At 46.3% G+C, this 25,230-nt stretch overlaps 1 protein-coding gene across 4 annotated transcripts in view; it reads right to left on the bottom strand.

Annotated features, from left to right (window-relative positions):
- Positions 1-25,230, bottom strand: part of RAD50 (RAD50 double strand break repair protein) — a 362,910-nt gene that overhangs the window by 128,335 nt on the left and 209,345 nt on the right. For all 4 annotated transcript variants that reach the window (XM_040405264.1, XM_040405258.1, XM_040405281.1 and 1 more), the window contains exons 15-16: positions 18,830-19,019; positions 12,081-12,207 (exon numbers count right to left, since the gene is read on the bottom strand). In XM_040405264.1, coding sequence (XP_040261198.1) covers positions 12,081-12,207; positions 18,830-19,019 — 317 coding nt within the window. The remainder of the gene's footprint in view (positions 1-12,080; positions 12,208-18,829; positions 19,020-25,230) is intronic.

The raw sequence follows: 25,230 nt of genomic DNA, 5'->3' as shown, positions 1-25,230 counted from the left end.
GCAGTGCTGGCATAGTGGAGGATAGGATATGGGCGGAAGTGAGGGCATGATCTCACATCCGGGTTGGAGTAGGGGTGGAGTTGTTTTAATGCAGCGAAGCAGCTGATTGGCTTAGTCTCTCAACTGTGGCTAGATTTAAGGTGGAGTATTTGACAGGAAAGACACGCCCCTTCGAAAAAGCTTGGCGAAACGCGCGTCAGGGGTCCGCTCACCAGGGATCAAAGGTCTGTTCCCCAATTTACTTGTATGTGTGGTGTTCATATGGGTTGGTTTTTATGCTTGCGGCAATGTGATACATGGTGTATGCAGGTGGCACATTATGACATCCGTTTTGTATGTGGGACTCACACACTGCGTCTACCAGTTGGTATTTCCTGCAAGCATACCAACACTGGCACTTTGACTAAAGCTCGTGTCTCCTTTTTGCCTGTGTTGAGATAATCCATCCTGTTAACAATCGGGCTAATTAGAGACAGGAGCTCTGGGTATAATACGTACCTTGTGTATCCTTGGTGGGGCGCTGTTCTGTAGCGCCACTACATTACTGCATTATTCTTATTATATTAATTATTGTCTGTATTTTTGGTCGTCTTTTATGCGATGTATTAATAAAATATTTGCAATTTATGTTCATGTGTGTTTTGTCTTTTGGTTTCATTGTGTTTGAGAAGGCAGCAACGCTCCTGTGAGCGCTGCTGTCTTCTCGCAGCTTACCAAACACAGTGCCGTACATTGTATAGCGGCTGTGCTTGATATCGCACTCAGCCACATTCACTTTGCTCTTAGACCACGTGACCGATAAACATGTTGTCACTGGCCTAGGGAAAGCTGAGAGAAGGCCGTGGAGCTCACGGGAACACCAGTGTCTTCTCAAACAGCTGATTAGTGAGGGTCCAGGGGCGGACCCAGAGGATGAGTCATCAGTATAAAAATCTCAGAAAACCCCTTTAAGGACTATGTACTCTGCTGTCATGTAAGAGATTACATTGAGTAAAAAAAAACTCCTGACATGTTAAAAGTTACTGTTATTGTATATACAGTACAGACCAAAAGTTTGGACACACCTCATTCAAAGAGTTTTCTTTATTTTCATGACAATGAAGGCATCAAAACTATGAATTAACACATGTGGAATTATATACATAACAAACAAGTGTGAAACAACTGAAAATATGTCATTCTCGGTTCTTCAAAGTAGCCACTTTTTGCTTTGATTACTGCTTTGCACACTCTTGGCATTCTCTTGATGAGCTTCAAGAGGTAGTCACCTGAAATGGTCTTCCAACAGTCTTGAAGGAGTTCCCAGAGATGCTTAGCACTTGTTGGCCCTTTTGCCTTCACTCTGCGGTCCAGCTCACCCCAAACCATCTCGATTGGGTTCAGGTCCGGTGACTGTGGAGGCCAGGTCATCTGGCGCAGCACCCCATCCCTCTCCTTCATGGTCAAATAGCCCTTACTTTCAAAGTTTTCCCAATTTTTCGGCTGACTGACTTTCATTTCTTAAAGTAATGATGGCCACTCGTTTTTCTTTACTTAGCTGCTTTTTTCTTGCCATAATACAAATTCTAACAGTCTATTCAGTAGGACTATCAGCTGTGTATCCACCTGACTTCTCCTCAATGCAACTGATGGTCCCAACCCCATTTATAAGGCAAGAAATACCACTTATTAAACCTGACAGGGCACACCTGTGAAGTGAAAACCATTTCAGGGGACTACCTCTTGAAGCTCATCAAGAGAATGCCAAGAGTGTGCAAAGCAGTAATCAAAGCAAAAGGTGGCTACTTTGAAGAACCTAGAATATGACATATTTTCAGTTGTTTCACACTTGTTTATGTATATAATTCCACATGTGTTAATTTATAGTTTTGATGCCTTCAGTGTGAATCTCCAATTTTCATAGTCATGAAAATAAAGAAAACTCTTTGAATGAGAAGGTGTGTCCAAACTTTTGGTCTGTACTGTATGTTAGGCTACTTTCACACTGTCGTTTCTGGGTCCGCTTGTGAGATCCGTTTCAGGGCTCTCACAAGCGGCCCAAAACGAATCAGTTTAGCCCCAATGCATTCTTTTTTTGTTTCAATAATTTTTATTGGATTTTCAAATTTCCGGCATGTTACAATAAAGATGCATTTCAATAACATCTATGGTATTTGAGTTATTTAAAACAAATAACAGTACACTGACATAACTTTGTCAGAAAATAACACCGCTGATTCTGATGATCATTATCCACGTCTGGAGCACACATTTGTATAATTTTTATAAGCTTTAACAAGAGCAAGAAGCCTTACATAGCTGGTAATTAATAATGAATTCCCACCCCCTCCTCCTTATTTTTAAGATACAGTTGTAATAGGAGATTTCAGTAATAGGAGATTTCATTAATCCAAAGCGCAAATGCATCCATAGCTAGAGAGTAATACAACAAACATAATCCCTTCATGTTACTACAATAAAGGAATTCAAGAGGGGCCTGGATGTATTTCTGGAGTGTAATAATATTACAGGCTATAGCTACTAGAGAGGGGTCGTTGATCCAGGGAGTTATTCTGATTGCCTGATTGGAGTCGGGAAGGAATTTTTTATTCCCCTAAAGTGAGGAAAATTGGCTTCTACCTCACAGGGTTTTTTTTTTGCCTTCCTCTGGATCAACTTGTAGGATGACAGGCCGAACTGGATGGACAAATGTCTTTTTTCGGCCTTATGTACTATGTTACTATGTAAACCATTTTGCAGTATGGAGATGTCATCCAAAATTGCCACTGTCTCATAAATTTTTGGAAGGAACCATTACCTAGGGCAATGATTTTTTCATAGGCAAAGGTGGTGTTAATGGCGGATAACAGATCCTCTATTTGCGGCACTTCCTGAGATTTCCATCTCCTCAATAACATCAATTTAGCTAAGACACAAAATATGCATACCAGTTTCCTACTTTCCACTGGGAAATCACTCGCCCCAACTAAAAGTAAGGCAAGTTCCGGTGTCCACCTAAACTTCTGCGGAAGTAGTAGGCCCAACAGTTCCCCACATGCTTTCCAGTAGTCCTTAATCAATGGACATTGCCAAAGAATGTGGATAAGTGTCCCCCCACAGCCTCTCCAACATTCTCCAGACACCCCTGGGTACATATATTTTAATGTTTCCGGAGTGTAGCACCAGTGCAAAATTATTTTTAGAGCCAATTCTACATGAGTGGAACAATGTAGATGAGAGTGGATTGCCTTTATTGTTCTCAGCCAATCACTGTCTGATATAGAAATGTTCAGAGATCTTTCCCATTTACGCATGGGATGGGATTTCTTAAATTGTGCTGGTTGGAGCAATTCTTCATATAGCGATTTTAGCCCTTTAATGTTGCTAGACATGTAAATCATACCCAATTGGTTATATCTTAATTTAGCAGGGCATAATGTTTGTAGCAGATGCCGAATTTGTAGGTAATTAAAAAAATCTGACTTAGAAAGCTTCAATTGTTCCTTCAAAGATTGAAAGGACTTTAGCATCCCACTCTCATACAGCAGCTCCACTGTGCTCGTGGCCTCTAATTGCCACGTAGATAGATCTGTATGCGGGAGTAAAGCTCTAATAGTAGAAAAAAGCAATGAGGTCAATGTTGGTGGGTTCCCCTCATTAGCTATGCTATGAAATTGTTTCCAAACTGTTATGGATGCCAGTATTACTGGATTAAGTTTGTTTGGGACTGGTATATCCCAAAAGGGTAAATGTAATAGGTCTGGCAAAGTAAAAGGCGATGCTTGTGCTTGTTCTACCTGTACCCAGGGAATCTCCACCCTTTCCTGCTTCCAATTTCTAAGCATAGAAACTAAAGAGGCTATGTAATACAGTTTCATATTCGCTACTGCAAGACTACCCTCGGTTTCTTATTCTGCCAAATATATTTAGACATTATATTTTGCACCTTATTAAAAAAGCTACTTGGCAACAGGATTGGGATAGTGCGGTACAGATAGAGGAAACGGGGGAGGATAAACATCTTAAAAGCTGCAATTCTACCTAACCATGACGTTTCATGTTTGTGAAAATTTTCCAGATCCCTACCAATCTCCAATAGCAAAGATTCGTAGTTAAGTGTATATAGCTTTGACAAAGAGGGGGTCATATTAGTGCCCAAGTATTTGATGCTATCCCCACACCAATCAAAGTCCCACTTTTCGCGAAAGGATAATGTTAAGGCCTCCGGGATATGGATTGGGAGTGCTTGTGTCTTGGAGGAGTTAAGATGGTAGTACGATATATTTCCATAAGAATTTATCTGGTTCATAACCGCTTGAAGAGATGTCTCCGGTTTTGTCAATGACAGGAGAACGTCATCTGCTTATAGTGAGATTCTATGTTCCTTAACTCCATAAATTTGGGGATCCAACCTAATCGCTTTAGCCAATGGTTCCATGGCAATAATAAAAATGAATGGGGACAGTGGGCAACCCTGCCTGGTGCAGTTTGTCAAATCAAACGCCTCTGACAGAGCCCCATTAACATATACGCTGGCTGTGGGGTTGCTATAGAGAGCCTCTATTGCAAGCATGATAGGACCACTAAATCTCATAATAGAAAGCACCGAAAAGGCGAACGACCATCTGATCCTGTCGAACGCCTTTTCGGCGTCCAGGGCTAAGACCAACAGGGGGCTATTTATTTGTTTGGCCTGATGAAAAATGCCCAGCATTCTCCTAGTGTTAAAATAAGACTGACGGGATGGAACAAAACCTATTTGATCTGAATGGATTATGGATGGGAGTATTGTAGCTAACCGAAGAGCTAATAATTTAGCGTATATTTTGATGTCTTGATTAAGCAAAGATATGGGCCTAAAATGTTGGGGTCTGTCAGAAGGTTTACCTGGTTTAGGTAAGGTAATAATAATAGCCTGTAAGTTTTCTTTACGAAAAGTTCCAGAGGATAAGGCGGATTGACAAAAATCACGCAAAAAGGGACTTAGGATGTGTGAAAACCATTTAAAGTAATGACTAGCAAACCCGTCCGGGCCAGGTGCTTTGTGCCGGGGTAAAGAGGTTATTACTTTTTCAATTTCCTCGATTGTTATTTGGGCATTAAGGGTTTTTGGAGTTGTACATTTGTTAGAGTAGGTAGGTTTAGAGAGCTGAGGTATTTATACATCAATTCAAACAAGTTTGGGGGAGTTGGTATTGAGTCTTTTAGGTTATACAAGTCATGATGATAATAGGCCTGAAAACCCTCTGTTATGTCCGAAGGGGAGTACAGTTTAGTTTGTGTCTTAGGATGTAAGAGATATGGAATTCTACTCTTTACCCGTTTTGCTTTGAGACTAGCTGCCAACATTTTGCCTGCTTTATTTTTGCGAAGCCCTTTTTCAAAGGATTCTAACATGTGGTTCCTCAAATCCTGTCTTATTTGCTTCAGTGCCTCTGCAGTTGAGGATGAGGGGTTCATTTTATTGCTGTCTTCCAATTGTTTTAGTTTGGCAAGCAATTGCGATGTGGCTTCCTCCAGTTTCCTCTTCCGCACCGCACCCTGTTGTATAAAAGACCCTCTTATGTATGCTTTGTGAGCATGCCATAGAACCACGGGGTTAGTGGAGTCTATTTTATTAAGGTGAAAATTCTTTCAGGTCTGATTCAATGCGCCGACCATGCTGTAGACAAGATAGTAGGATAGGGTTACTCCTCCAAAGATACCTTGGGGAGTAGTTGTTGTCCTCTGAAAACGTCATGGTAATTGCAGCATGGTCGGACCATTTAATCTGTTTAATCTCCGTATCCACCGTCTTTGATAGTGCTACCCTGTCCGTAAGAAACATATCAATACGAGAATAAACATTATGAACCCCTGAGTGAAAAGTAAAATCTCTATCTGACGGATGCTGGATTCGCCAGATATCAAATAATTCAGCTTTCCACAGATTCTCCGCTAGAGATGGGACATTCCTGCCAGAAGGGGAGGATGTGTCCATCTCAGGGTCTGTAGTGATGTTAAAGTCACCAAACATTAATAATTGACCTTTCCTTTTCTTATTGATCAATTTCAATACTCTATGGAAAAATCGAGTTTGTCCCGTGTTAGGTGCATATATGGATACGAGAGTGAAAATTGCGTTATTTAAAGTGCAAACTAGTATCACAAATCTCCCTGTAGGGTCACTAATATTTTTGATCAGTGTGAACGCCCAAAGTCTTTTTTATGGCTATCAAAACCCCTTTGGTTTTAGAGAGTCGGAATGGGCTTGGAAGATATGAGGGAATTGTGCATGCTGTACCCTGTGAGCGTCTTTGGCTAGTATATGGGTTTCTTGTGCCCCCAGGACATCACATTTAAGAATTTTGGCCTCTCTCCATAAGTGTGATCTGCGCATTGGACTATTCAAACCATTCACATTAAGACTAGCAAATGTGATTACCATAATAAAGCAACTTAAAACGTAAGGTAAAAATGTTGCATAATAAACTATAAAAAAGGTGCAGGACGCCTCCCAGCCAGCGCGTCTGCATCCATATCACGAGGGTGGTGGAGCATTGTACAGGCATAATTGTGGCACCATTCATGGATTTTGCATCATATACCAGTGGTAAAACATAATAACATAGAACTAGAAGCATGAATACGTAAAGGTGTATTCGTAAGAACCAACAAGCTCTCCAGAACCTGAAGAACTTGGGGAATTAAAGTCCCGTCTGAAGCCTAGGTTTGTAACTTATATCGATAGACACTCAAACCTAGCATATAGGCAATAAGAGCCTTGGTTTCTCCCGGTGAACCATCCTCTTCTGCTCAGTGGGCGGTGTCCCAATCCTTTCAAATTTTGTCAGGAGGGGCCCGGCTATGCTCCTTCGGCGATTCAATTGGAATGTCCCATCTTTGCAGCACTTTCCTGCCTTCTTCTATGGACTTTATGATATGCATGTCTCCCAAATGATGTATCATAAGGCGTACCGGGAACCCCCATCTGTATTGTATCTTGTCTGATTGCAAGGCAAATGTAATAGGGAGCAGGGCCCTTCGTAGCCTAAGTGTAGCAGCCGATAAGTCCGCATACAGTGAAACTTTGTGGTAGGGAGCGGGCAGCACACCATTTTGTCTAGCAAAGGACATCAGTTGCTCCTTAGTGGAGTAGAAGTGTACTCTAGCGAGAACGTCCCTTGGGATATTTTCCTCCAGATGTCTGGGGCGTGGGACTCTATGTGCCCGATCAATTTCTAAATCTTTGTCACTACAATGAGGCAAAGCACTTTTTATCAACGCTTTCACATAAGAAGGGATATCTTTGGCCACAACAGCCTCTGGAATACCTCGCAGCTTGATGTTGTTGCGCCTGCTGCGGTCTTCCAAATCTGCCATCTTGTTTTTAATTGCCCTCCACTTCTGCTTCTAAGGCATAATGGGCGTCAATGAGATCATTGTGAGAGCCTGCAAACTCTCCAAATTTGCACTCTAAATGCTCTGTTCTGGCCCCAATATCCTCCATCTCCCTTCGTAAAGGAGCCACTATGGAGCGCATGTCATGTAAAAGAGAGCGCCTCTGTATTAAAAGCATGTCCCTCTTAACAGTATCGGTCAGGGCCATATTGTTAACTGGCAGAGCCATAATCTCCGCTTCTCCCGTGTCCTGAGGGCCCCCTTGTGCTCCCAGAGTACCTGCATAAGGATCTTCCTCCTCAGATGATCGGGTACATTGTGGAGTATGTGGAGGGTCTGCAGGTCCCGCGGTCATATCTCTCCCGTTTGTCTGGATTGAAGCATTCGCGCCGCGGTCTTCCTCCTGCCCGATAGCTAAATTCTCCTCCTCGGGTGCCGATCTCGGGGAAGCCGGTATATCCGACCCCTTAGAGTCTGGGCTTGTAGCTGAATGTGGGCCTTCTGTGTAGTCACGTATAGTGGCGTTTCTGTCCCCGGCGCCATCTTGAGATCTTCCCGCTTCTCTGGTGAAGTAAAATTTTGTCAGTTGCGGGTGCTTCATCATTCTTTTTTTTTCGCCCCGTCATGCTCAGATAAGGTTCCGTGGCTGATTCCTCCAGCTTTGGGTGATTCACCGTAGATTTAGTCGTTGTATAAGTCGCTGGCTTGTAGTGCTATCCCCGGAGCTGAAGCACACTACATCCGCGTGCCTCGGCAGCCAGACCACGCCCCCCCCCCAATGCATTCTGAATGGATAAGGATACGTTCAGAATGCATCAGTTTGCCTCCGTTCAGCCTCCATTCCGCTCTGGAGGCGGACACCAAAACGCTGCGTTTTGATGTCCGCCTGACGATGCAGAGCCAAACGGTTCCGTCCTGACTTACAATGTAAGTCAATGGGGACGGATCAGTTTTCACTGACAATATGGTGCAATTGAAAACGGATCCGCCTCCCATTGACTTTCAGTGTAAGTCAAAACAGATCAGTTTGCTTTATCATGATGTTGGGCATTTTCATACGTATACAATATTATCTAATGACATTATAATCAAAATGAACGCTCATCTCATTGCCTTTAAGAATAAGATCAGCCTGAACCAAAATTATATTATGTGGCTGAGGAGGCCAAGATGAGTTCATGGCAAGTTCAGTCTATATAAAAAAAAAATATAATAATTGTGAACATAGATGGACATTGTATTTAAAAGTTATTACTAAAGATATGAGACCATCTGGTAAGGAGTATGCCAACTCCCTAAAACATGTCTGTCTGGAGGGGACATGGTTACTTGATAAGGACTCATGTCCTTGGAGCACACCTGCTGTATGAGGTTCAATTTATATATTCATAATTATATTACATATATCTTTGCGTGGTATATTTAGTTTACAACATATGTTAATCAATAATTCATATAATGTGTTATCTATGTGTAGCAATGTATCGATTTATATATATGTTATACCATGTATTTACCATTTAGAAGAAACAACTACAGAAATAAGTAAGTTTAAGTTAATTGGATTTCAAAACAATAGTTATTCATGGGAGTACATAAATGAAATCTACAAGTTCCGATGCCTAGCATCAAAGCCGCTATATAAAATTTTCATCAAGTCAACCTATATTTCAAAAAGATAGGAGAAGACAGTCAACTCCAACAAGTCCAGGATATAGGTAATTAAAAGTGTCAGGAAAAGACCTTCCTCAATGATTTATAGTGAGAAAGGCCAACAAAGTCATATAAACATATTATTAGATATTTAGTTTTAATGCTAAAAAGTTGTTATGTTCATCTACAATACCGCAGTGCCATCTGGAGGCAGATGGACAACATTATATTATTTCATTATTTGCCCTATACCATATTAGGAGTTGAGATAACGTCATGAGGTTATTAGCATGCGAATACACCCACCTTACCTGATTGGGAATCCCTAATCTAAAGGGGATGATTCTTAGATAAGGGGGGGAATAATTATTCGTGTGCGGAGTAGCATGGAGAGGGGTTCAAGAGAAAAGAAAGCTAGCTAGTAGAGGAGAAGTTGAGGTGTATCAAGATGGAAGCCATAATGAGATGCGCTATGATGGACCACCGAGCTTTCCTAGGAGCAGAAGTGAGATTCCTGCTAGGACTTGGTAAGAGACACAGAAAATGATATTTCATTTTATTAAGACTAATTTGATAGTGTAGAATGAAAGAAAACCGGCACTCCCAAAAATCTTTGCTGGTGATAGATTTATTGGTCACTCATTATGAGTGACCAATAAATCTATCACCAGCAAAGATTTTTGGGAGTGCCGGTTTTCTTTCATTCTTCTGATTTTGGGATTACCTCCACACAAACCGAGCACCCCTCAACCAGTACGCTGTGCCGCCTGACTTCATTACACAGTATAATTTGATAGTGTGGGTGAAATTATACCATCTAGATTGGCGAATAAATAAATGATTAAATAAATTGATCATCTCCATATTGAGATGTAGTCTTAGGATATTGTGAGTCTTCATTTTACCTGCACAAGAATCTAGACTCATAATCTAGCAAAGCATTAAATAATTGCTTATATATATATTGATATTGATAGAACATTCTTCGCCAAGCTAAGTGATGGATTCCCACCGGAAAGACGTCAAGTCCTTCCCATTTAAGATCCTAGATCCCTGTTATTTGTCTTAATAGTCTTACCAAAGTTATATATGTGAAAATAGTCCAGGATGGGGCGGAAGGATACAGTTATCTCTTCTAAGTTATATCCTTGAATGGATTTGCCCATCTTGAAGTCATGTGATGTGTAGTTGGTTAGGGGGGCAGAATGTATTTAGCATTCTATATTGATGTCTAGGATTAGACATGCCCATCCTGATATCATGAGGTTTTCTCTGAACAGAAGTAATGTATAACTTATGTTCCTATTTTGATATCCTAACCTTATAATAGCTTGGTTATCATGTGACAAGTTATTTCCACTCACATGTATTGTTAAGCTTGTAATGCTTTATATTAACGCTATATATATATTCATTTGCATGTATCATTGTGTTTATTTACTTATATATGCTTATAACCTTGTAACCAATAAATCAGCATATTTTTTATAATATCTGTGTATTATTGTAAAATGTAGAACTACATTTTATCATTAACGTCATCTCACGTCAAAAATAACTTATTTATCTGAGGAAATAGTCGGACTCAGATGTGAATTGTATCAATAAGGTTGTCTACAATTCACCAGGTCATGATTTTAAGAATTTATGACAATTTTTATAAATTTTATTTTTTTATGGTTAATTATTTTTATGACCATAATTAATAATTCTTAATTGAATTATTACCACCCGACAATGAACAAAATGCAAACTGATCCGTTCTGAACAGATACTACCGTTTGCATTATCGGTGCGGATCCGTCTGTGCAGATACAAGACGGATCCGTACCTAACGCAGGTGTGAAAGTAGCCTTAAAGTTTACCTTGAGTTAAAAAAGTTTCAGGCCGTAATCTCCATTCCTTTAATCAATCTGCTCCTAATGTCAGACTTTTTTTATTTGAATGTACCCTTTCCAGTAATACATGCTAGATGTGAGGTCTATGTGACCAATATGCTGCTAGCTTGCATATATTAGCTGTGCTTCATTCCTTGAATGATTTCTCTTTCTACAGCCCATGAAGGATCTCTCCTCTTTGTGCTAACAGACACTGATGCTGTAATATTGATTTCCCCCTCTATCCTCACGCAGAGTCTGCCATGGGTACTCTCCTCTCTCTTTATATGGATACAAAACCTATGTGATTTACCTCCATGCAAACTGCCTTGTGTGTTCCTTCTTCCCTATCTACACTCCCAACACAGTACACACTTTGTGATCTGTTCTCCTTGAAGACTAGGATGCTTTCCTTCCTCACCATACTCTGATCTGCAGTATACGCCATCCAACCCCGTGGCAGCACAGCGGGGAGAACCCGCTCGGCTTCTCCTGCTCTATAACATGGTGCTTTCATATTGCATTGCATTTCATCATGACAGGTCCTCTTTGTTTAATGATCCAATAAAATATGTTACAATGCAGTCCATATTTGCTATACGTCATTGGCAAATATGGACTATATTGTAACATATTTTAATGGATCATAAAAAAGGAAGACCTCCATATTGCTGTTAAAATTAAGAAAGTTGCACATGAACAATAAAAAACATAAATGATGTATCCACAGATGTTAAAGGGCTTTTCCTATAAAAATAGATTTTTTTTGCAAATACCCACAGCATGTCTCCGTCTTCATACCTACCTGCTCCCTGCTACTCTGGTCCTCCATGATGCCTCCAGTCCCTGCTCGGTTTACACTTGGCGGTGCATGGTCACATGCCCTGCTCCAGCCAATGACTGGCTTCAGCGGTGATGAGGCCACAAGCAGCACATCGTCACTGAAGCCAGTCACTGGCTGGAGCGGTGCTTGTGACCACACCCAAATAAAGTGCGGGAGCAGGAAAATGAAGACAGTGGAGGCAGCATGGGGGATCACAGCAGAGGGCAGCAAATAAGTATGAAGCTTCTGCTTCAGGAGGCACGCTGCGGGCACTTGCTAAAAGATCCTTGTTACCAAAAAATCCCATTAAGCCTTTCACCTGTAAAAAGTGTTTTAACAGAAATTGGAGCTTGCCTACATCTCCTCACCATTATCCAAGTTATGCTGTTTCTCTTGCTTCTCCTGATTCACTTGTTGCACGGTGCGGCTGAGGTCTACTCCTTGCAGTTTGGTTGCATGCTGTGCTATCTTCCTCTCTACATCTCTCAACTCCATCTATCATAATAATGTTCAAATAAATAAGACTGGTATGGGATAAGTGAGATGCAATATTTATCCACAAGCCATATGATTATTTAGTGAATTTTATAACTTAAAGTGGTTGTGCCACCTCAGACATTGGTGGCATATTGCTAGTAACATAGTAACATAGTACATAAGGCCGAAAAAAAGACATTTGTCCATCCAGTTCGGCCTGTCAGGTCCCAGGTATATTCTACCAATGTCAGGTCCCACCAGCTCCTATCTCCAGAAAGGGATTCCCATTCTTTTCTATGGAAGTACTTAAAGTCCCATAGGTGGATGGAGCACTTTCTAGGGGACTTCCGAAAATAGACCATGCGTGGTGTGTGCTCCTTCACTTCGGAGGCCCCATTCTCTAGACAGAAGCGGGTCCCAGAGGTGGGACCCGCACTTATCTGACATTGATGGAATATTCTAGAGATATGCCACCATTGTCTCAGATGGCACAGGCTCTTTAAAATATTTTACTTAGTAGGCAAAGTATGTACAATTTGCCAGTGTCAACTTGTACAATACAGAATTTTCTGATCAAAATAGTAATTAAAAAAATGCAAATAAGGCTCCCGACACATACGCAAAACATACCTATAGAATCCATTTGACATCATCGGCCTGTGCGAATGTGCTGTCTCCCTTCTTGTTCATCGCTGCTGTCTATGGCAAAGACCACAGACAGCAGCAGCGGACAGGAAGAGAGAGGGGAGATGGCATCTCCTCATACAGCTGATCGACGGGGGTGCCGGGTGTCAGACCCCAGCTGATCTGATGTTGATGACCTATCCTGAGCATAGGTCATCAATATAGGAAAGCCTGGACAACCCCTTTAAAATGCAGGAAAAACTATAAAAGCGTGGTATCATTGTAGTTGCACTGACCTGGAGAATGAAGGTAACAGGTCAATTCTACTGCATAGTGAACGCAATAAATAAATAAAAAAAATAAATAAATAATAATAATAATAATAATAATAACATTTTTTTTTTCTAATTTCACCCCATTTGGAAAGGAGATTTTTTGTGAAACTCACCTGTAAAATCTTTTTCTCGTCTTTTCCATTGGGGGACACAGACCATGGGTATAGCTTAGAGGTATTAGTAGGAGGGACACTATGCAAATACAAAAGAGCTCCTCCTCCTCGGGCTATACCCCCCGACTCCACCAGGAGGAACTCAGGCGTTGCACAAGCAGTAGGAGAAGGAGCAAGAAAAAATTATGGAAACCATCGGACCAAGCTATAAGGTCCAACCATAAACAGAAACTGAATTGAAGACCCCTCCTGCAACAGGCAGAATGGTTGGGAGCTGTGTCCCCCAATAGAAAAGACGAGAAAAAGATTTTTCAGGTGAGTTTCACAAAAAATCTCCTTTTCTCATACTTTTTTCCATTGGGGGACACAGACCATGGGACGTCCTAAAGCAGTCCATGGGGTGGGAAAAAATATCAGCACCGCCAGGAGGAACGTCCAACGGTCAAACAGGAACCACAGTCTGCAAAACCCTGCGGCCAAAGACCACATCAGCCGAAGCCAGTGATGCAACTGATAAAACTTTGTAAAGGTATGTAAGGACGACCAGTAAAGGTATGCAAGGACGACCATCGAAACCATCGGACCAAGCTATAAGGTCCAACCATAAACAGAAACTGAATTGAAGACCCCTCCTGCAACAGGCAGAATGGTTGGGAGCTGTGTCCCCCAATGGAAAAGACGAGAAAAAGATTTTTCAGGTGAGTTTCACAAAAAATCTCCTTTTCTCATACTTTTTTCCATTGGGGGACACAGACCATGGGACGTCCTAAAGCAGTCCATGGGGTGGGAAAAAATATCAGCACCGCCAGGAGGAACGTCCAACGGTCAAACAAGAACCACAGTCTGCAAAACCCTGCGGCCAAAGACCACATCAGCCGAAGCCAGTGATGCAACTGATAAAACTTTGTAAAGGTATGTAAGGATGACCAGGTGGCCGCCTTACACAGCTGAGACGCAGAGGCACAATTGCGTCTTGCCCAGGAAGCCCCCACCGCCCTAGTGGAGTGAGCGGTAATCCTAGCCGGGGGAACTCTACCACAAGCGCGATAAGCCGCGGAAATAGCCGAGCGGATCCAGCGCGCCATGAACGGCGGACGGAAGCAGTAGCCGCGAGATACACCTTCAGGGCCCGTACGACATCCAGGGAATGCAGAGTGCGTTCCTTGGGGTTAGCCGGAGAAGGGCAAAAGGAAGGCAGGACAAGATCCTCATTAAGGTGGAAGGGAGAGACCACCTTGGGCAAAAAGGAGGGGACCGGACGGAGCACAACCTTATCCTGGTGGAAAACCAGAAAAGGCTCCCGACAGGAAAGAGCGGCCAGCTCCAACACCAGTCTGATTTAAAAGCTTGTGATGGGATTTGAACTCACAGCTTCTGCATAATAGCCCAGAACTTTAATCACTATGCTATGTAGCTGTATTAGAAGTTATGGCCACAAGGAAGACCACTTTCCAGGTGAGAACAGTCAGAGAGACCTCCCTCAAAGGCTCGAAGGGGGCCGACTGCAGAGTGCGCAGGACCAAATTGAGATCCCAAGGAGACAAAGAGGGAACATACGGGGGAACCGAATGTGCCACCCCCTGAAGAAAGGTCTTCACAGGACCCATAAGAGCAAGGAACCTCTGAAAAAAAGACGGCCAGCGCCGAAACCTGACCTTTCAGGGAACTAAGCGACAGTCCCTTCTCAAGCCCGGACTGAAGAAAAGACAGTACCATCGGGATGGAAAAGCGAAGGCGAGGGAACCCCGAACTCTCACAAAAGGACAGGAAGGCCTTCCAGGTACGATAGTAAATACGGGAGGAAGAAGACTTCCTCGCTCTGATCATGGTCCTAATCACTGAATCCGAGAACCCCCTCTTCTTCAGGATGGCGGTTTCAACAGCCACGCTGTTAAACGAAGAGACCGTAAATTCTGGTGGAAGAGCGGACCCTGAGACAGTAGGTCCTGTCTGTCGGGAAGAGGCCATGGGGCGTCCGCCAGCATCCGAGCCACGTCCGAAAACCACGCGCGGCGAGGCCACTCTGGGTCGATGAGAACGGTCGGGATCCCTTCCGCCTCGATCTTGCGTACAACCTTTGGTAGGAGAGGAAAACATAGAGGAGGCTGAAGTCCTGCCACGGAGACACCTGCGCGTCCATTCGTACGCCTTCGGATCTCGGGCGCGAGCCAGGAACACTGGGAGCTTGTTGTTGAACCTGGACGCCATTAAGTCCACATCCGGACGGCCCCATCTGTGGCAGATTTCTTCGAACACTTCTGGATGCAGAGACCACTCGCCTGGATCCACCTTGTTGCGGCTTAGAAAGTCCGCTGTCCAGTTGTCCACTCCTGGAATGTAAACTGCTGACAACACCGGAACGTGCGTGTCCGTCCACGTCAGAATTCTCGTCACCTCCTGCATCACCATCCGGCTGCGGGTCCCGCCCCGATGGTTGATGTAGGCCACGGCCGTGGCATTGTCCGATTGAATCCTCACTGGGAGGCCCGCAAGGAGAGGGGTCCAATGGGAGAGAGAGAGCGGAAAATCTCTCAGTTCCAGAATGTTGATTGGAAGGAGAGACTCTGCCGCCGACCAAATCCCTTGAACCGTGCGAGACTGGCCGCCCAAACCCAGGAGGCTGGCATCGGTGGTGACGACCGTCCAGGAGAAAGGATCTCCCCGACCTCAGGTTCAATGGGGATAGCCACCAACGGAGAGCTGCCCGAACCCGCTGAGACAAGCGGATGCGATCGTCTAGACCCCGAGAGGTTTTGTCCCAGAGGGAAAGGATCTCCTGTTGTAACAAGCGATTGTGAAACTGGGCATATGGAACGGCTTCGAAAGAGGCCACCATAAGACCCAGGACCCGCATGCATTCCCTTATGGAGAGGAACTGGGATCGCAGTAGATTCGACACTGCCCCCTGGATCTGGAGGACTTGGAGGGTGGCAGGAACACTCTGGCGGACAAGGTGTCCAAAATCATTCCCAGGAAGGGGCGCTTCTGGGATGGGAGCAGAGAGGACTTTGGAAAATTGATTATCCAGCCGAACTGTTCCAGAGTCTGAACAGTGATCCGGGCGCTGTCCTCGGCCTGCGGAAGCGAGGGGGCTTTTATCAGGATATCGTCCAGATAGGGCAGCAAAGGAATGCCCCTGGTACGAAGAAGCGCCATGATCGGTGCCAGGGTCTTGGTAAAGACCCGAGGGGCGGTTGCCAACCTGAAAGGAAGGGCGACAAACTGATAGTGACGAGCCCCAATGGCGAAGCGCAGGAATCGTTGGTGAGATTCTTCGATCGGAACATGCAGATAAGCGTCCTGGATGTCCACGGACGCGAGGAACTCCCCTGGAAGAAAAGAAACAATAACGGAGCGGAGGGATTCCATTCGAAATCTCTGCACCCGTAGAGATTTGTTGAGCAGTTTTAGGTCCAGGATCGGACGTACCGACCCCTCTTTCGTTGGGACCACGAACAGGTTTGAATAAAAACCTGTGCCCTGTTCCTCTGGAGGAACGGGGGTAATAACCCCCCGGTCCAGAAGGGAAGAAAACTGCCCGTAAGAGGTCTGAGGCTCTGATCGGATGCCCCGGAACGCGAGAGAAGAAAAAAACGTTCCGGTGGTCTGGACGCGAACTCTATTTTGTAACCAGACGTTACAATCTCTAGAGCCCATGCGTCCTGAACATGAGTCCAAACCTGCTGATAAGAAAGCAGGCAGCCCCCCACCTCGAGGGGTGGGGGCGCCCCTTCATGCAGAAGATTGCTTGGGAGCGGCAGGGCGAGGTCGTCTGTGTCTTCGGGCGCCAGGTAGACTGGGGTTTGAAAGAGGGCTGTTTGGGGGAGTCCTGTGACCCTCCGGCAGAGGAAGTAGGCGACGACTTGTTCGCAGAGAAGCGGCGAAAGGACTGGTACCGAGAACCGGAAGTCCTCGCCCGAAAGGGGCGCTTAGCCCTAGCCTGGGGAAGGTGAGTGCTCTTGCCCCCAGTAGCGGCAGAGATGAACTCATCCCGTTGAGCCCCAAAAAGTCTGGAACCCTCAAAGGGGAGGTACGCAAGGGAACGCTTGGAGGAAGCGTCAGCATCCCATACCTTCAACCAGACCTCCCTGCATTGAATGACCGAGAGGGCCAAAATGCGGGCAAAAAGGGGACCGATGTCCATGGAAGCATCACAGAGGAATTTGGAGGCCTGAGACCTCTGGAGAACCAAATCCAGCGTGTCCGCCGACGCACCTTGGTCCGCCAGGTCCTGGTGATGGTGCTGCAGCCACATTGAGAGAGCTCTGGCCACCCATGCCGAGGCAAAGGCAGGTCGCAGGGACGTGCCCGCCAATGAGAATATGGATTTTGCCAGAGAATCTAGGCGCCTGTCCACAGCGTCCTGCAGAGAGGAGCCGTCCAGGACAGGGAGGGCCGTGTTTTTGGCCAACCTGGCTACCGGGGGGTCCACCCTAGGGGGAGAAGACCACTTCTCCACGCTGTCCGCCGGGAAAGGATAGAGAGTATCCATGCGTTTTGTGGCGGAATGCCCTGGCTATGACAGCGGAAAATTCCTCATGGACCAGAAAGACAGCAGCCTCTGGTTTTTTGGGAGGAAAAAGGGCGAACTCCCTCCTAGTGGAAGGAGGAGAATCCCCTTGGAGATTAAAAGTGTCACGGACAGCCGCTACTAGATCAGCCACCATGGTGGAGAGCTTTGGCGGAAGGTCCCGCTCCGTGACCTCGTCCGAGCCGGACAATTCCCCTTCAGACCTGCGCTCCCTAAGGGAGTGGGGGGAGAGGAGTCTGAGCAAGCTTCTAGCCTAGGGGGAGAAGCGGAGTCATCCAAGGAGGGATGCTGTCGCTCACGCTGCCTCTTAGTAGTCAGGCGTCCTCTGCAGGAACCACTGTGAGGGGACGGAGTGGTTGGCGCCGCAGGATTGGAAACGGACATACGTTCCATGAAAGACATGGCTGCCTTGGCGAACAGGGCCAAATCAGCGGCCGCGCTGGACATGGCAGATGCCCAAGCGGGGCCGCAGGCTGGGCAAGAGAAGGGGGAGAAAGGTGATTCTGTCCAGAGGCAGGGCAGGAGGCACAGGCACCAGTGACTGAAAGTGGGAGCAGACACTCCAACAGGACCCCATTGGGGTCTGAGAAGAGGTCTTACCGGACTTAGTCTTAGGCATGATGGTCTCTTCACAAAAGTGACTGGAATCAGTACAGAGAGAAAAAATCCTACCGCTCAGGCATCCAGAGAGGAGCGGGGGAGAAGCCGTTCAGTGTGAGAAGCTTCTCAGCAGCAGCAGGAAGGAGCCGGAGTTCCGATTGGGCTCCGCCCCCCCGATCGCGTCATAGGAGCGCGAAAAGAGCCATTGAAGTCAATGGGTCCGCATCCCTGATGCGGAATGCACACGGAATGGTGCCCGTGTATTGCGGATCTGCAAATGCGTTCCGCAATACGGCAACGGTACACCTACGGTCGTGTGCAGGAGGCCTAATGGTTTGAATGGGCTTACTGATTTTTTTTCCATTTAGTTTTCATTTTTAAAGGTTGTAAAAATGAGTAACAGCTAAACATTTACCTTTTCCCCTTTTTCAACTTACCTGATATCTTTCCATGAGAGAAATGTCCTGTAAACAGGCCTTGGCACTCTCCTCTTCAGACATAAATGTTGCTATGAGAGTTTCCTGTTCTTCCACATCATTTTTCAGCCGTTGTATTTCCCTATTTATTGCTGCAAGCTTGTTCCTTAGTTCAGGGATGTCTTTTTCTTTAAGATCACTAAGCATTTGTCTAAGAAAAAAAGGGATTTTAAAAATACACATTATAACAATGCACTAGACTAGACTATTTAGCCAATTACCAATCCTAGGTAATTTTATCACGTTATTCATCCGATACCACTACATATATTTATTATTTTCTTACAGTGCAGTTTACCTCTATAAAGTATTCCTAAGGCTACTTTCACACTAGTGTTCAGAGAGGATCCGTCTGGTGTCTGCACAGACGGATCCTCTCCTATAATGCAGACGTTTGGATCCGTTCAGAACGGATCCGTCTGCATTATAGCTTAGAAAAAATTCTAAGTGTGAAAGTAGTTCAGACGGATCCGTCCAGACTTTACATTGAAAGTCAATGGGGATGGATCCGTTTGAAAATTGAGCCATATTGTGTCATCTTCAAACGGATCCGTCCCCATTGACTTACATTGTAAGTCTGGACGGATCCGTTTGCCTCTGCACGGCCAGGCGGACACCCGAACGCTGCAAGCAGCGTTCGGGTGTCCGCTTGCTGAGCGGAGCGGAGGCTGCCAGACTGATGCATTCTGAGCGGATCCGCATCCACTCAGAATGCATTAGGGCAGTACGGATGCGTTCGGGGCCGCTTGTGAGCCCCTTCAAACGGAGCTCACAAGCGGAGCCCCGAACGCTAGTGTGAAAGTAGCCTAAGAGAAACTGCAGCACCCCAGTAAGACTGTCCTGCTATGAAAAAATGTTACTCACAGATCTGTTATTTTAGGGAAGGGGTGTACAACTCATCACCGTCAAAGCAATGATTTGTGGCCCCTGTCCTGCTGTCTTTTTGTGTTCCTCAGCGCTGTATTAAAGGGCTTCTGTCACCCCACTAAAGTGATTTTTTGATTGACAGGGCCAGCCAGGATCTCCTCCTTCGGCCAGCCCTGTCGGCTTTTCAAAAATCGCGCGCCTGTGTGGATTCGGCGCAGGCGCTCTGAGATGAGGAGGCCCGTCTCCTCAGAACTCCCTCAGTGCGCCTGCGCCGATGACATCACCGAAATAGAAGACGTCATCGGCGCAGGCGCACTGAGGGAGTTCTGAGGAGACGAGCCTCCTCATCTCAGAGCGCCTGCGCCGAATCCACACAGGCGCGCGATTTTTGAAAAGCCGACAGTGCTGGCCGGAGGAGGAGATCCCGGCTGGCCCTGTCAATCAACAAGAGGAGGGGGCGGATTTCTGCAGCAGCTACCAGCAAGTAGCCGCCCTACTTGCTGGTAGAGACCGAATTTGCATATGATAAAACTTCATTTTTTGAATAAACTGCTGGATCAATGTAAGTAACACAATTATATTTTCATATATCGCTATATAACTAATTTAACTAGCCCAAAAAAAATATATCACTTTAGTGGGGTGACAGAAGCCCTTTAAAGCTCTTGCAATCTAGCAGGAACAGGTCGGGTCCCTGGCTGCCAGTGAAAGCTGGGGACCCTAAGGAGAAGACAGAAGCAGCTTATTAACACTTCTGCATTTTCATGTGTTCGGTATATAGTGCACAATGAGCACACTATGCAGTGAATAAAGGTAGTGGCTATGCTGTTTCCTCAACTGGACTATCACATGATAGCCGACATCTTGGTAGACCCTGATCAGCTCTGCCTTTATCCAAAAGGAGCTCATGAGGGACATATCATGTGCCCAAAAAAATCTGATTTTTTTGTACTCACCGTAAAATCCTTTTCTCGTAGTAGGCATTGGGGGACACAGCACCATGGGTATATGTCCAACTACCACTAGGAGGCGACACTAGACATAAAAAAGTGTTGGCTCCTCCCTGTTGGGCTATACCCTCTCCACAGGCACTAGACAGATCAGTTTGTACCAAAAGCAGAGAGAGAAGAAAGGCAAGGAACCAACAACTCCCGTACCGGGAAAGATCTTAGAGACCAGCCCGGAGAAGCGGAAGTAAAAAACATAGGGTGGGATCTGTGTTCCCCAATACCTACTACGAGAAAAGGATTTTACAGTGAGTACAAAAAATCCGATTTTCTCGTGCATGGCATTGCGGGACACAGCACCATGGGACGTCCCAAAGCAGTCCCCGAGGGTGGGAAAAGAACAGCCACGCCACCTGTTGGGCATACAGGTGCGGAGAACCAAGTGACCCCACAGGAGAAAAGCACGGAATAGGCAAGAAGCCTCATAACAAGGGAGAAACCCCAAGGAAGCCACATTGAAGACTGCCAGCACCCCAGGACAAATGCCTGGGAGAACGACCCAAATGCACGAAGAAGGCAAAGGGGAACACCCAGCTCAGCCGAAGGCTGGAGAGAAAGTAGGACAGCACCGTGTATTGGAGCACCTAACATTCTAATCGTCTTAGGCGAAAGCACAAACACCCTGAGGCCAACCCCTGACAGGCCGGGGGAGCAAGGAAACACGGAATCACTGAAGGCCAAACGAGTGAGGGAAGCCATAGCAAGGCTCACATGTGAAGGGAGCAGGTCTCCCCTCACCGCAAAACAGGTGAAGAAGTTAAGCGCCCTATTGAAAGGAGAAAATCCCAAAGGCGCTAAGGGAAACCACCAACCCTTGGAAGGGGAGGGGGTTGTAAGAAAAAGCCAGGAAGAAAAGAAAAGATAAGACCTGCATCTCCAAACCAGGAGACGAGGAACGAGCCTCTAAAAACAAAGTATCGCTGAGAAGCGCAAGACCGGAGAAACTCTGGCCAAACGAAGTATCAGGGGAAAAAAGGGGACCAGATGCAGGCCCAGGAAATCCAAGCAGGGACACACTGGAGTGAGGGAAGCCATAGCAAGGCTCACAATGAAGTGAGCAGGTCTCCCCCCACTGCGAAGCAGGTGATGAAGTTAAGCGCCCTATTGAAAGGTGAAAACCCCAAAGGCGCGAAAGGAAACCGCCAACCCTTGGAAAGGGAGGGGGTTGTAAGTAAAGGCCAGGAAAAAAGATAAGATAAGACCTGCATCCCAAAACCAGGAGACGAGGAACTCTGAAAACAAAATATCGCTGAGAAGCGCAAGACCGGAGAAAACTCCGGCCAAATGAAGTATCAGGGAGATGCAGACCCAGGAAATCTCAGCAGGGACACACTGGACTGAGGGACATGGGAGGAGAAGGGGAGTACTCCCAACAATCTAAGGAGGAAGGTTCTACAAACAGGAGGAAGTCCCTCCCGAAGGAGACCATAAGGTGGAAATGCAAACCGTAGCACTAAACCACTCAATACCAGGTACTTGACGTGGGAGGATGGGAAGATAGACACGAATCCCAAGAGGTCCACAAGGCTATTGGAACCCACAAGGGGAACAATCAACCCAGGCCCCTCCCAAACATTGATCATACAGAATCTGTGTGGTGAAATGAACGGGGACGAGAAATCCAGAAAGGAGTACCCGCTATGGGCTCACAAGGAACCAGGAACTGAACCACCAGAGGACAACAAAAAACTGAATATCCAAAAAATTAAAAGAACTACCATAGGGGAAGGAATTGGCCATGGTCAACTAGCCATTCTAAGAATAGTGGCTAGCGATCTGCATACATTGTCCCAGGGAGGGCAAGTACAGCGGCTTGGGTTGTACCACTAAAACAACAGACACCCATATGCATAAGGAATGGCGAAGTCGCTATAAAAGAAACGGGAGTGACTACACGAAATGTAGAAACCAGCTGCGACCGACATACAGAAGACTCCCCGGGGGAGAAAGTACCTGACAGGCGCAGACAATAGCAAGGTCCAAGGGGACTGCCCTCTGTTAGATAGTACAACTAAGCAGAGAATATAAGGGAACACCCGGACCCAGAAGGAACTACGGAACCCTGTCCGATGCAAGAGCAATCAGCAGAAAATTCACCCACCAGGCAGGTGTGTGGCACTCAGTGGTTCTGTCCCTGAATCATCAGGGAGGACCGTCCAGCGAGGATAATGTCGCTGACCCCAGAGGAATTCCGTGTGGCGGTGGACATCCAGTGATGGCAGAAAACTGCTGCAGCGGCCGGTGCTCACCAAGCTACGTACCCCAACAAGGAGAAGATCCAGTGGCGATCACTGTACTCCACCAGGAATAGTCCGCTTTGTAATAGAAAACAACGCGGGTACTCCTTATAATATGGGGAACGCGGAGTGCAGCAGACAGCAGTATTTTATAGGGTTGCCCATAGAAACCCTAGCACAAAAGCCAACAACCACCTGGCCCTGGTGTAGGGAGCGTGGTTGTATGTGGACCACCCACCAGATCAGAACAGATCAGCCATATACTGGGTACACCAGAAGTAGCACTAGACCGACAAGGTGGAGGTGGGGGTTGGGCTGGCCCACCCCTGCCAAATATGGTTACCATGTACATGCTGAACCAGGATGGCCTGTTGTGGACAGTGCCTTGAGAAAGTACAAGGAGAACATAGAGCACGACAGTAACGGAGTGGCAGATGTATAGAAGAACCAAAAAGGGAAGAAACCAACATCCGCAGCACAGATTAGAGCCCGGGGAAGGAAGCACCCAGTAATACAGAAACTGTATGAGCCACAGATTGCACCATAGGGCCCAGCACGTGGGTACTAAAAAAATACACGTCTAAGGAGAGTGGAAACAAAACCACAGCATCCGGGAATGCGACCACATTTGGAGGGTACGGTTCTCAACCTGTAAAGTAGAAATACGGCCGTGTAGTGTAGAGATACGACCAGACAGGTGCAATGGGTACAGCATCTGGAGACGGTAGAGGTACTAGATTTAAGATTAGAGCGATGTGGCCGCATGGTGCACCCTAGGACCAGAGAAGTGCAACGGCTGCCACGTTAGCAATGGGACCTATATTCCACTCGGGAAGGGGGAAATAGTGCCGCACGGTACCACAAAGAACGACAGGAGCACACCACAATTAAGTAAGTGCAATGGCAACTAAAGGAGGCCCTCTATTTCACCTGAAAAGAGGGAAACAGGGCCGCATAGCACACCATAGAGCCAGACAGGTGTAACGGCTGCAGCAACAGAGACGGTGCAGGAACTCTACCTAAGTAGTGTAATGCAAGGCACCAACAAACAGACCAGTGATGAAAGCAAAAAGGTGTTTATTCACCAGAAACATAAACGTCCAGGACACTTGCTGGTAACAAGGAATAATAACAAAAAACCAGGCAAGGAGATTCCAGGAATAGTCCCAACCAGTGCTGAATGATGCTGTGCACTTGGCAGTCGAGTCACTCCAGATCTTGGCTCCGCTGCAAAGGACAAAGTTCCTGGCAGTCCTCAGTCACTAGCAGTTGTGACCTATACCTGGTTGAGGGAAAATAACAGTGGGCACTGATCACCCTGAGAGACCTCCTTTTAAATGCCTGCTGACCAATCCCAGGGTGCCAAGTGTCCACTACCATAGGTGAACAAATTGCCCTGCACCTGAGTACATGGCCTAAGGCAATCACAAGTTGATTAACCCATGGCTGGCTCCCTAATCCACTTTGCTCTTGTGAGTCAGTATATTATGCGCCACTGGTCGACGAAGCGCATAAGAAGCACGTACTCGCGACCGTGTATCCCTTTGCGAACCTGCCCTCGTGCGTACGCACGGACGCATGATTGACTCAGCGCGAGTATGCGAGCGCGTGGACCCAGATGCGGAAACGGAAGTCGCAGGAGACACCGGAGACAACCCTGGCCGCGGCGTCTTGTCACTCGCCTGGCCACTCTGTCCCCGGGACTCCGACGGTCCTCCCCTCCGATGTCCACGCGAACGCATCCCCGCACTGGCTCGCAAAGGGGTCAGCGCTGGTGCATCAGAGACACGCATAACCTGTCCCGCAACTCCACGAGGACCCCTCTTGGTTCCCCTGGAGTGCTAAGCAGGTGAGGATCTTACATTACCCCCCCCCCCTCGAGGAGGCGGCTCTGAAGACTCCAAGCAAGCTTTCCCCGGATTATCCCGGTGAAAGGCTGCCACCAACTCATCCGCATGCACCTGGCGAGCAGGTCTCCAACATCTCTCCTCTGGACCAAAACCCTTCCAGTCCACCAAGTATTGAAGAGACCTTTGGACAAAACGAGAGTCCAAAATTCTGTTCACCTCGAACTCCGGTACCCCTTGGACCTCCAGCGGGGATGGGGTCTGAATGAAGGGAGCGGAGTCGGCTGCCGATTTGAGAAGTGAAACATGAAAGGTGTTCACTCCTCGGATCGACGGTGGAAGAGCAACCTTGTACGTAACTCGGTTGATCTTTTGTGTCACTGGGTATGGGCCAATGAATCGAG

The sequence above is a fragment of the Bufo bufo genome, chromosome 1 (genome assembly GCF_905171765.1).
Source record: "Bufo bufo chromosome 1, aBufBuf1.1, whole genome shotgun sequence".
Classification (NCBI taxonomy): Eukaryota; Metazoa; Chordata; class Amphibia; order Anura; family Bufonidae; genus Bufo; species Bufo bufo.
This window is presented reverse-complemented; position numbering and strand designations above follow the sequence as displayed.